Here is a 13,982-nt window from a genome sequence, read left to right as displayed (position 1 = left end):
ACTAAAATTAAGGACATCGCAGACTCATGAGATAACACGTATCACTTCAGCTGAAATATCTAAAACCACGATGACCTTACAAAAAAACAAGATGTATATATATGAACAAGCCTATTTGAGTACCTTATCGATCGAACTTTTCTTGTCGCCTCAATGCCATCCGAAAAGAATCTCAATCTTTTAATGTACACTTCTAATTGCTGCAGCAGCTAGAGACCATTTCAGAAAAAATTACAAATAGTTAACTGCAAAGGGCAGCAAATGACCACATAGGAAACCAATATATTCACATCCAAATATGTTAATAATTGATTAAGATGACCCATGCTGCCTCAACAATTACGAGCTTTCGAATAAAAAGACCTAGAAATTTTTTAGCTCATCTGCCGAGAGAGTTTTTGTCAACAAAGAAACAACAGAATCACTTGGTACGAATTCTCTTTCACGCATCTTAGTAAGAAATTGCAATGCCTTGTCAGTCTCCTTTGTTGTAAGAAAACCCTTAATGATGGTATTATATGTTATAACATCTGGGAAACAACCCTTCTCTTCCATTTCGAGGATTAGTTTGTTAGCTTCTGATAACATCTTGCTTCGAAAGAGGCTATCAATCATCGTGGTATATGTTACTACACTAGGCACCAATCCTTTTCTTGGGATCTCATCAAACAGTTTCCTTGCATCTTCCAAATTGCCAGCCCGACAAAAACCCTGAATAAGAATATTATGCATTTCAACATTAGCTGAGATACTTGTATCCTCCAGGGATGCAAACAAGTCTACTGCGTCTTCAATTTCTCCATTCTTGCAAAGTCCATCCAACATTGTACCATATGTAACTTCATCGAGAGATAAACCAAAAGTTTGCATCTCATTAAACAAATTCTTTGCGGTCCTAATTCTTCCATCCCGGTATAGTCCCCTTAATAGTATACTGTAAGTAACTACGGTGGGTTTCAATCCATTTTGTTTCATTTTCTTGAATAGCTGCATAGCTTCATGTAACTTACGATTCTTGCAATACCCATCGATTAACACATTGTAGTTGAACTCATTTGGCTCTAAGCCCCTATCCATCATTGAGTCAAACAGTTTAACTGCCTCTTGCAACCGACCTACCAAACACAAACCATCAATCATTGAACTATAAGTAATCTGATCAGGTGGGATGTTTAACTTGTCCATTAGTTTGAATGACCCCCAAGCATCTTCCGTAATCCCATCTTTCCAATGTGAATCTATTAAGATATTAAAAGTTATTGTATCTGGTGAAATCCCTCGATCCATCATTTCATCAAAATATCTTCTTGCTTCTTCCTGTTGACCATGGACACAATGGGCATGAATCATAGAATTATAAGTTAATATATTCCCAGAGATTCCTCTACTAACCATCTCGTCAAAGAAGCTCTTTGCTTCCTTCAGCCGGCCGGAATTGCCAAACCCGGTAATCAGAATAGTGTAAGCAACCACATCGGGTACAACATTGGAATCGTGAAGCATTTCAGTGAAGAGAACCAAAGCTTGATCAAGTAAACCTCCTTTACAAAGAGTATCTATAATGGCATTATATGAGAAAACATCGGGTCTGCAATTCCATTTCAACATGTTGTTTTTTAACTGCAGAGCACGACCCACTTGACCAGTTTTACACAGACCATGTATAAGAGTATTACATGTAACAGAATTAGGTTGATAACCTCTCTTTATCATCTCTCCAAGCAAACAGAACCCATGATCAACTTTTCCCAACTGACAACAGCAATTAATCAAAATGTTGAGTGCACACAAATCAGGTTTTATCCAAACAAAATTCATCTTCTTATACAACAAAATGACATCTGAATAACATTTGATTTTAGATAATGATCCCAATACATGATTAAACGTATCAATAGATGGTAATGGCCTTTCTGATATCAACTGATCAAAATATCTCAAACCATCATCAAGCTTCTTGATCCTTCCGGATTTACACTCATCCCTCACAAAACGCTCAAGTTTTGATATGTGAGATCCTGAACCATAATAATTCCTCACAAATATTTCATAATTATGTTGCTGATTAAAACGATAACGATTTTGGATGACACTCGTATGAAGCTGCAGTAATCTTTTATTTAAAATCATTTTTATGATTTTCTTTGAGAGAGAATAAAATTAACACACAAATGACGATAAGTAGTTACTATTCTTTAGGAAATATCCTAGTCTTTTGAATCACTGTAAACTCGTTCTTTTTACCAAAAATATCTGTAACAGAATCTTCTATATAAAGAGATATATTCTTCACAGGAAATCTGTGGAAAATATTCTACCAATCTTGTGTTCTAAGTTGGTATCAGACACGATCCAACCCACACTTCCAAAAAAACTCACGTTCATATTCAAAGCACCAAAACCACAAAAAAAAAAAAAAAAGGCATTCCCGATTGCACAACCATCTTCTGGTTGGTTTCACTACCATTAAGAACTCATGCATTCCCGATTGCACAACAATTCCGCAAAGCTTGCAAATTTCCACTTAACAGGAAAACATCAAGTATTTCAACAAAAAAGGTTCTACCAAAGCACCACCGAGACCCAAATTTTGGTTATGAAAGAAGAATGAAAAAGAAAAACTTTCTGCAGTTTCAAGCTCCAAACTGCATATGCCGTGATGCACAGGAACCAAAATATCTCTTCCGCGTATTTTCTCTTATAGCCAGACCATTTAAGCAGAGAATGTGGAAGCCATATACAAGTTCACCACTGCTAAACAACTCCACGGAATTAGTAACACATCCCTAACAGCCAACTGCTCTTAGGCTTGGTGTTGGATGGCTAATGGCTCCTGCAAAGATTAAGGTAAGCATTAGGAAATTAAAGAGATGGCAGTCTGTCATATGGACCACCTTAAAACAAGAACAATGAACAAGTGAATACTTGGTTTGTCTGGTAAGATACCATTATATGAGGTCATACCATAAATATGGGGAACATAAATTAAAATGTGGACGCCCGTCTTACAGTTCCGGAGTGCCCTAGACGAACTTTAATTTTGAGGCCTTTTTAGGTGATATTATGTCGAGAACATAGGAATTTTTTTTTTGGAGATAAGTTTGCATAGTACTAAAAACTATAATTTAGAATTAGCTTGACGGCCGAAGGCCGTTGATTTTTTTTCTCAGTTTCTTATGTTAGATTTCGAGTCGGCATAAAAACATCCCAAAATCGATATCTAAAGATTAGAGTTGCTTTTAGTTGTTACAAAAATGTTTTAACAAGTATAACTGTTACAAATATCTATTATACTTTTGAGTGTAATAAAATTATTTAGTAACACTTATGACCGTTATTAATTCACTTGTAAACTAAATCGTTTTGAGGCCCTAGGCAGCCGCCTAGCTCGCCTGCACCCTAAGACGACCTTGAATGTGGATACAAAATATCGCTCAACCAATAAGAAATCATGAAAATTACTTAACGGTGCGATGAATTCTTTTCAAGGGCGAGTGTTAAAAGCACACTGCGTCATCACTGACACGCACGATGATGTCACAAGAGTCACGAAGAACACGTGAAGGCGAGTGCGATGATATTCCAGTAATGCGATATAATCGCTCTAATAGATCCAAAAAAATGGGCTTTATTAGCTGTAACCCACTATCTGAATTAGCTGTCATCCACTATGTAACCCATTTATAAAGAGAAATTATCCAGGAGAGAGTGGCAGGGTCTGTATTCTTGAGTGTTCTAAGAGGGAGAAAGTAATTTGCTGTCCAAGTTAGGGTTCACTTGTATTTGTATTTGTGATAATTCTTCCAATTAATAAGAATAATACTTTGAGTTTTCATCACCATGTCTTAGATCTGTTCTCTATCAATATTTGGGTGTGGCTATAGGATTTCCTGAAGCTACATTTTGGTGCTAGAAACGGGAAAGATTGAACCAGTGATTAGATTTGGGACTAGATTGGATTTTTGAGTTTCTCATAATTTGAGGATCATTCTAGGGCATATCCTTCAAATTTATTATATCTATTACAACTAAGAAACATTTCAGGCATCAGAATGGTGGCGATAGCGTCAAGAAAAGAACATGTCATAGCAGCAAGGAGGAGTAGACGAATTGCAAACAGAAGGAGAAGCGAAATCGGAGAATCATCATCCATGGGAGAAAGGCGAGCGACGGATCAACAAATACAACCCGAACTCGAGACTGTATGAAGAAGGAGACACACACAGGAATATTTATGATGAGGCAACAGTGCACACAACTGATACAGATACAGCAGAAGAAAACGAGGAAACACTTCATGAAGAAAGACCTGTCCGGGGCGAAGGAGAAGATGTCGCCATAGAAGCGTTAAGAAAGAGATTAATGGAGGAGGGGTAGCGAGAAGGACAAGAAAGAGCGGATCTTACGCGAGAAAATACTTTGCTGAGGGAAGAGAACAATAGGCTTAATGAGGAAAGATCACACGAAACAACAAGGACAACTAGGGCAGCCTCAGAGTCTAGAACAAGCAGAAGCACCTCCAGGAGAAGTAGATCTCATCATAGAGAAGACAATCCACTGATAGAGGTTCATCTGGATTCTCATTTTCAAACACAGCCGAGGAAGTGACTAATGGAATCGACGCTACCGGTCTTACTGCTATCATCACTGGTAATTCTTTAAAATTATACGAGCTTGATGATGTGCGCGCTGTTTGAATTTTTATTTACAGGTGCCAGCAAGTGGTATGGGTGCCGAGGCTGCACGTGCCCTTGCGTTGCGTGGAGCTCATGTAGTCATTGCTGACAGAAATGTGACAGCAGGTAGAGCTGTCGAAGAAGACATAATAAAAGAAAGCCATAACGCTAAGGTTGATGTTATAGAATTAGGCCACCTGGGTAACCAGCCATGTCTGTTACAAGTGCTCAAAATCTTATCAAGGGCATGAGATGATTTGAAGGACCAAATAGGTAGCACATTAATAAATTATGGGTACCGATGGATCATAGATCAAAAGAAATGAAATCATGACAAAGAGATTTTAATGTGGTTCGACTTTAATGGTCTACATCCACACAAACTCCTTAGGGTGAAACTTTACTATTGATCATCAGTGGATACTGAGATGGTTTACATTTACATATGATACTCCTATTTATAGAGTAAATAAAACCCTAAGAAGATGATATCAAATCTTAATTATCTTTGACTAGGTAAATAATATATATAAATTAATTGCATAATACTCTAGAACTAACTTTCGATTTGGTCTTCATTTCATTTGGTTTGGGTGCACGGTCACTTGGCTTTGTCTCCATTCACGGTAAAGTTTCCTCGGTTCTTATTTGCACCTTGGCTACTCGTATGTTGACCTGATATATACTTCAATACTCCCCCTCAAGTTGGAAACGTAGAGAAACATAATGTGCAACTTGACCAATTAATGAAGAAAGACTGCACGCGATGAAAAATCCATGATCAAAACTAACACCACTGACTAAACTTCAGAACTTGAAAGAACAAATTTGTTGAAAAGGCATGTGTACTAACGAAGGGACTCGAACTGGATTCGATAATCTTCCAAGTAATTCGCTGGATTAGTAGGGACCTTCTGTTGGATAACGATTTATTTTTTTTTGAAGGAGAAATGCGGACATGATCTTCGCATAATGTGAAGCAAAATATTAATATTGAATGAGTATGAGTATGTTTTGGAATACAAAACAAATTTGAAAAGATAATCAATTTCCAAAATTGGATATACGAAAACGGTAATATTTTCGGATTTCACAGTGAGATTATAGATGGAATTAGCCGTGCTATAAGAGTTTTTTTGATGAAATTATTAGAATTTTTCTTTAGAAAAGAGAAAACAAGCCCTGCCTGAAACAGCAGTGGATAAGTTGATTAACTACCACAATCTTTAATTAATCACCTAACAAAGTGAGGATTATGGGATTATATATAATAGATGTCAAAAGAAGACAAAGTATCCCATACAATTTTTTTTTGACGCTACAACAAGATAAAATCCACATCTCGAAATATATGGAAATCGGAAACAATAAGATCTTCAAAATTGGAAAGGTTTTGATTGATATTGGGGTTAACAGAAAGAAAATATCTGATTTGGCATGATGTCACAAGGCAACAATTGATAGAGGAAGCCATGTTAAAGGTATTCCTTGATAATAAAAAACCCCATGATACATGGATTATGATTTTGATGAATAAACCCCCAAGATATGGGATAATAGCAGAAATAAATATCCAAGAATATGATTAGGATATTAATAATAAAATAAATCAATCATATGATCTTTGAAAATATAAGCCATGATTTTGGAACAACACTTACCAAAATCACTGGTGCAAGCGTGCAGGCAAAAGATGATAAATACCCATAATTACCGTGCAGGCAAAAGATGATAAATACCCATAATTATCGTAAAACGTTAGGGGTAAAGAGTATTGACCAAAATAAATTTAGATTTGGAAATAAAATCAATTGACAAATATCAGATTTAATTTATTTTAATGAGATAATTATCAGATTTCCATTGGGATAACTAAGAATGGAATATGGAGATATTTTTTCTTGTTCCTTAAAAAAAATGAACATGATGGTTTTATGGTGATCACGGTAACATTGTGGTACTCAAGTGATAAGAAATTAATTGTGTGGGAGAATGACTCATCCCGCTGCAATCAATAATCCTCCGAGATATAGAAAACCCTAATGGTGTTAATTGAAACAAAAACATCAAATAGAAGCTATCATGTCTCTGTGATGGATACCCATGATCACAAATCATGAGAAGAAACTTATGATGTTGAGATGTTGAGAGAGAAAAATATTTTCTTTGTTCACCGATGATATTAGTCATAATTTGGATAATTTTCCAAGATATGAAAGATATTCGGGGAAAGAAATATAATTTGATATCCAAAAATATATTTGGAATGAAATATGATTTTGAACAATATTCGGCATTGAATATGACGGATAGAAGTCACAGAAGACAGAGTTTGCATCTTTAACGGAGAATTCAAAGATGCAGTTAACCAGATAGTGAAAATCAATTAAGAACCGTACTACCATGAATACTTGTAAGGTATGGATTATGGATAGAAACTCAGATTATTAGTATTATGAAAATGATATATTACGTTGATAAAAAATGAAACTCAACGTATGAGCACATGGAATAGTTTCCATGCCGCCATGGAATAAGCTTGGCCTTGAATACTGTCGGAAACAGTTGATAATATGAAAACATCATCTACGCGATCTTTGTGACCAATAACAAAGACAAAATCGGTTGATTAAATTAGAAGCAAAACAATATCTCTTGCTTAGAAACAAACATTATTTTTTATAAAGGAAAGATTTGTGATATACGCCAATTATTGACATAATCGTCCATAAAGGAAGAGTTATTTGGCTACAACTATCATGGAACATGAATAACCGTCGGAAAAACAAACTACTATTGATGATTAAAATGAACAAAATCGATGAAAATGATAACAAAAAATAGAAAGCGGAAGCAAATTGAGCGGATCACTCCGCTCTGATACCATAATAAATTATGGGTACCGATGGATCATAGGTCAAAAGAAATGAAATCATGATAAAGAGATTTTAACGTGGTTCGACTCTAAATGGCCTACATCCACACAAACCCCTTAGGGTGAAACATTACTATTGATCATCAATGGATACTGAGATGGTTTACATTTACACATGATACACCTATTTATAGAATAAATAAAACCCTAGGAAGATAATATCAAATCTTAATTATCTTTAACTAGGTAAATAATATATATAAATTAATTGCATAATATTTTCTAGAACTAACTTTCGATTTGGTCTTCATTTCATTTGGTTTGGGTGCACGGTCACTTGGCTTTGTCTCCATTCACGGTAAAGTTTCCTCGGTTCTTTTTTGCACCTCGGCTACTCGTATGTTGACCTGATATATGTTAGACATATAGCAACCGTGACTGAATAAGTCACGATGTTTACACAGATTTCCTATTATACGGATATATATTCTACTAATTGAATATCTAGGAAATCTGTGTAATCTAGGAAAGCTTTGTATATCCTATATCCTACTAATTGCATATCTAGGAAATCTGTGTAATCTAGGAAAGCTTTGTATATCCTATATTCTGTGTATCCTTTGTATTCCTTCTATATTTCTGTTGATGACTTCTCATCATGGACTGATATTCCTTTTGCCAGACTTCATGGAGCTATCTCGGAAAAACTTCATGGCAACAACTTTCTCCTGTGGAAAGCTCAGTTCTTACCCTACTAGCAAGGTTATGGTCTTGACGGTTTTGTCAATGGTTCCATCAAGTGCCCCCCTGCTCCAACTGATAACTCTACTACAAATCCTAATTTTCTCTCTTGGACTCGCACCGACAAGCTTCTCCTTGGATGGATTTTATCATCCCTGACATCTCCTATTTTGGCTAAGGTCAAATCCTGTCAGACATCTTCTCAGGTTTGGACTAAACTTGAGGAAGTTTTTGCCTCTAAAACTGATGCTACGCTTGTCCACTTAAAGTCTTCTCTTCAAACCATTACCAAAGGTAACTTATCTATGACCGACTACATTCAATCAGTTCGTAACATCGTTGATTCTCTTGCGGCTAGTGGTCATGAGATTTCTAGTACTGAGTTTTGCCATTATGTTCTCAAAGGACTTGATTCAGCCTATGAGAGTATTGTCAGTTCTCTGATTACGACTATGAGTTTGCTTACTACTGATCAGTTTGAATCCATACTTCTGTCTTATGATCTTCGTGTTACTGCTCAAAACAAACTGCTTTCTGCACCACATGAGGCGAATATTGTGCGTACCCATCGTCCCAGTGATGTGCCTCTTACGAAGAACGGCACGCCAGCTATTATCTGTCAGATCTGCTTACAACCCTATCATGATGGACGGAACTGTTGGAAGCGTTATGATCAGAACTATTATCCTCCGCGCCGCCCACCACCAAAGCATGGCTCCACAAGAGGTGGTAAAAGTCACTCCTCATCGTCTGGACATCGTGCTGCTTATACTGCCTCCCATACTCCTATCAACATTCATGATTGGCTTCCTGACAGTGGTGCCACAAATCACATGACAAATAATCTTGGTAATCTTCAAACTCATAATGAGTATACAGGTCCTGATCAGATTAAGACTTCTAGTGGTGCAAATCTCTCTATTTCACATACCGGTAATGCTGTTCTACAAACACCTACTCATAAGTTTGTATTGTCTAATGTACTACATGTTCCGCATTTGTCCCACAATCTGCTCTCGGTATCTCAATTCTGTCGTGACAATGATGTAGTTTTTGAATTTTGTGATGATTTTTGCTTTGTTAAGGATCGACTTACGAGTGAGGTAGCACTTCAAGGTCAGCTTCGTGATGGTTTATACACCTTTCAGCATGTTTCTCCTAAAGCTCTCGTTGGTGAACGTGCTTCCATTCAAACCTGGCATCACCGTTTGGGCCATCCAATGCTCCGTACCGTTCAATCAGTTGTTCGTCATCATTGTCTTCCAGTTTCCAATTCTAAGTTTTCATTTTGTTCTTCTTGTTTAGAGAATAAGAGTCATAAATTACCTTTTCAATCCAGTACTATGGTTTATGATCATCCTTTAGATTTGATTGTGTCAGATGTTTGGGGACCTGCCCCTATTTTATCCAATGAAGGTTATCGTTATTATATATTGTTTGTTGATGCTTTTAGTCGATACACCTGGATATTCCCCATGCATGCTAAATCTGATGCGTTGCAAATCTTCATTACATTCTCTAAACATGTCGAAAATATATTTAACACTAAGATCAAAGTTTTTCAGTCTGATAATGGTGGTGAATATCAAAAATTCACTAAAGTTTTACAAGCTAATGGCAGTCATCATCGTTTCTCTTGCTCTCACACTTCCGCGCAAAATGGCTTAGTAGAACGTCGACATCGTCATGTTGTTGAAAGTGGCCTCACTCTCTTGTCTCTAGCATCTGTTCCATCATCTTTTTGGTATGATGCTTTCTTTACAGCTACTTTTCCTATATCCTACTAATTGCATATCTAGGAAATCTGTGTAATCTAGGAAAGCTTTGTATATCCTATATTCTGTGTATCCTTTGTAATCTTGACAATATAAATATACAATCCTCTTTGTGTTTCTCCATTATTGAGAACACGTTAATAATAAGTTCCAACTATATATACTTCAATACACACCAGGAACAAAAACATGACAACGAACAGATCAAAAACTTCCGCACTAAATGATTTTCCTTTTATACAAAATGGTTCCAAAGTTGTAAAAGAAAGACATTGGTAACTGTAGCCTCCCAGAAAGACAAGAATTTCCATGTCGATAGCCAGCATCTTTGGGTTGTTTATTTTACCATTAGGAACTCATCCATTGTCAATTGCACGAATTTTTACATTTACGCAAAGCTTGCAAATTTCACTGAAAATGAGAAAACATTAAGTACCTTGACAAAAAAGGTTCTACCAAAGCACCGCCCAGTTTTGAGATGCAACTGGACCCAGATTTTGGTTTAGAAAGACCACTGAGAAAACAACGTTTTGTACTTCAAGGTCCAAACTGCATATGCCGCGATGCACAGGAACTACAGTATCTCTTCTACAGACCTCCTCTTATAGCTATACCATATATAACATGCCTTGGTTGCCAAAACTTGAGATGCCAGTGGGATTCCTGACATAGAATGTACAAGGCATATACCAGTATGCCACTGGTAACACATCCTTAATAGCCAACTGCTCTCAGACCCCTGCTGTTGGATGGCTAAAGGCTCCAGAAAAGATCAAATTAAGCATTAGGAAATTAAAGATAGATGGCAGACTGTCATAAGGTGCACCTTAAAACAAAAACAATGAACAAGTGAAAGTTGTCATGCCAGATGGTAATCTAGTCTAATGGATCTAAGTCCTAAGATTCTCATGCGACAGAGACATCGCAGAATACAACCAAATCTTTGCGCTTTGTGCATGAAATTGGGAATTGGGAGCAATAGCTAAAGCCCTAATCTCAACCCAAAGGTAAGAACTACCATAACAAAAATGCAAAAAAAAGATTACAGTAAATGAAATGCAAAATCTGCGAAGAAAGATGCAAATGAAATGCAATATATATGTGACAAGTTTTAACATAGATCCAACAGATAAATTGGTGCACCGAGAACTTGAGTGAAATGACAACAGCTAAGCGCATTACAGGCTCAGGATACAACATTTCTTCATGACGAACACCAACAAATATTCGTTCCTATAGAAAGAGTATCATTCATTGTAACAAAGATCTAAACTAAAAGGGGAAAATTATGAAATTTACAGGTTGCATTGATGAAATCATACTAAGAATACATAACACTACAGAAGTATCATCCATCATAAGTTCATAACAAAGGACTAAACTAAAAGGGAAAATTAGGAAATTTAATTACAAGTTGCATCAATGAGATCATACTAAGACTATAGAATACAATAGAAGTTGTATCATCTATCATAACAAAGAACTAAAATAACGGGGGAAAATTAGGAAAGTTGCAGTTGCAGGTTGCATCGATGAGATCATACTATATGAACATATTACACAACAAGAGTTAAGAAAATTGGCAAAGAACTAAACTAAAGGAGAAACAAGCATATACCTGAAACGAACTGACAGTTCAACCAACATTAATGTAAGCTTGATCCAATGGTCTTTACTGAGTTCTTAGCCAACGTCAGGTACATTTTGATGTCAATTAGAGTTTTCTGGTCGTCCTTTTGCTGAACCAGACTCCAAGTTTCTTCCAAATCAAAACACTTAACTTCAATTTACTTGCGATCTTTCGTTATCCCACACACGCATTCTCATCTATTAGTGAAACAACTTCTTTTTTCCTGTGTTACGATGACACGACAAAAGAACAAGTTGTTTGCAGTACTAGATCAGAATGCAACGATAGAATTTCCGATTCTCTTAATCAAACACATCCCAATTTACTTCCATTCTGGTTTTGGATATCCTTAGATTCCACAACCCAAATGATGTTTATTTTCAAAACCCAATATCATTTGTGCGCTCAGTTGGATTTGACTCGAAAAGCATTTAGACCTGTGGAGAGCTGATTGATTATGTATTCTTTAATGGATCGGTTCCAGAAACAAAGAAACCTCTTATCATTACAAGAAGAACCAAACACATGAACAGGACAATCTAGAGATTCAGATGTGGAATCTGTAATTTCAACTTCATCATTTTCTAATTCAATCATTTCTAATACTTACTCAAAGAAGATGATAATGAATCATAAATCTTAGTTGACAGCCTCACTGTCATTCTTTGTTGCCGTCTGTTCGATTCATCAGAGATTGGCTTTTGTAAAATAAAAAAAACCAGGATTGTATTGTTGGGTGCAATAATCAAAAACAAAGAAAAATCAAATAAGCAAAAGTTATTGATACTTAGCTCCTTTATAATGGAAGTGATTGCTTTGACGAAACGAACAAGCTCCCCGTATCTCCGCAACAGCAACAAGGCAAAACTTTGGAAAATAGAGTGAGTCACGTGTTCAACACGCTGTCCTTAAGACATTAGCGCCCGGCTACACTCAGGAGTGATGCTATAGCCCTCACAGGACGGATATCTCCAGGATAAAACACCCTAATACACCTACTACTAGCATATGTAGTAGATGCTCACTTGAGCTTGGCAACTCCGAAAAAAACCGTTAAGGAAAATCGCGAATGCTTAAAAACCGCTATAAATATTTTCCCTTGGGGTCCCTCTAAAATATAGAGCAACCCCTTTCCCATAGATTTTACAAAAGTAGTGAATTTCTTTATATAATTGACAAATACAACTTAAGAAGAAAAACTCCCCGATGTGGGACTAAAAGCTTTATATAGTTTCTTAAAACTACTAAAAATTGGAAACTCCACGATGTGGGACTAAAAAGTTTCATTCACAAAATAAAACAATAAATTATAATTTTTTTTAAAACTTTAAAAAATTATTTTTTATTAATCGTTTTCCAACAATCCCCCACATGAATGAAAACTCAATAAAACATGAAAACACAGATAGATCTTGGTAAATAAACATCCCAACCTCACGATCCAAACAGACTGATCGTGCAAGTGTTGAAATCATACTAGTCATTTCTACGTCCTCTCCCTCACACAAAAGTGTGTTGACCCCAGGGTCATACTATGGATTGCATAAATCATAATAGTATTGAGAGCTTTCATCTTTAATTCTCACATGGTGAGACTATAGGTATCTTTCACCAAAGTGAAAAAGCATGAACTAGTGAACCCTTAGTGACCTTTAGGTCCTAAGTTCCAGTAATACCAAAACCATCAAAATGAAAATCACATAAAAAACGCAGGAAATACCATTTTAGGCAGAGGTGTCCATGAGGTCTTGAACCTTTGCTTAGTGAGATATTACCAGAATTACTTGCTAGAGACAGTGAACTATGTCTTGAACTGCTAGCATTTGATGTAATTCGTGATAACAACCACGGGTGATATCTCCAAGATTGCTGCCAAGCTCGTGCCGTTTTGTCCGTTTTGGCCCTGGACGTATCCTGTTTCTCAGAATGCTCTAGAGAATCAGCTCATATTCTCACAGGAAGCGACCCACTTCCTCATTCAGATAGGTGAGTTTCCATAAAGAGTGTTACTGCTACACCCCACTTCAATCTTAAATTGAAACTATAGAACTCATTAAGACTTATTAAAAAGTCATCCTCCACATGCAGTCACACTATCACGTCTACACCATAGGGAAGGGACAGAGAATGAAAATCTCTGATAGTGTTTACCTTTACCCACCACAAATTAGTTGTCTCATTCGAAACCTTGATCATGGGATCTCCAGTCAGCAAGGTTGAGTATCCTTCATGGCAAGTTTAATATATGAGCTTAAGCCCCAACCCCCTCGATGCATTTTTAACTA

At 36.5% G+C, this 13,982-nt stretch overlaps 1 protein-coding gene and 1 long non-coding RNA gene across 2 annotated transcripts; one reads left to right on the top strand and one right to left on the bottom strand.

The window, feature by feature from the left end:
- Positions 1-363: 363 nt before the first annotated feature.
- Positions 364-2,130, bottom strand: LOC113329776 (pentatricopeptide repeat-containing protein At1g62930, chloroplastic-like). The gene has a single exon (XM_026576607.1). It carries the CDS (start codon positions 2,128-2,130, stop codon positions 364-366), a length of 1,767 nt encoding a protein of 588 aa, XP_026432392.1.
- Positions 2,131-2,316: 186 nt separating this feature from the next.
- LOC113329912 lies at positions 2,317-3,838 on the top strand. Its single transcript, XR_003349992.1, has 2 exons — positions 2,317-2,847; positions 3,490-3,838. It is a non-coding gene; the product is annotated as an uncharacterized LOC113329912 (long non-coding RNA).
- The last annotated feature ends 10,144 nt before the right edge of the window (positions 3,839-13,982 follow it).

The sequence above is a fragment of the Papaver somniferum genome, unplaced genomic scaffold (assembly GCF_003573695.1).
Source record: "Papaver somniferum cultivar HN1 unplaced genomic scaffold, ASM357369v1 unplaced-scaffold_117, whole genome shotgun sequence".
Lineage (NCBI taxonomy): Eukaryota > Viridiplantae > Streptophyta > Magnoliopsida > Ranunculales > Papaveraceae > Papaver > Papaver somniferum.
This window is presented reverse-complemented; position numbering and strand designations above follow the sequence as displayed.

Coding starts and splice junctions, on each gene's coding strand:
- LOC113329776 (XM_026576607.1), bottom strand. CDS start 2,130: ATGATTTTAAATAAAAGATTACTGCAGCTTCATACGAGTGTCATCCAA.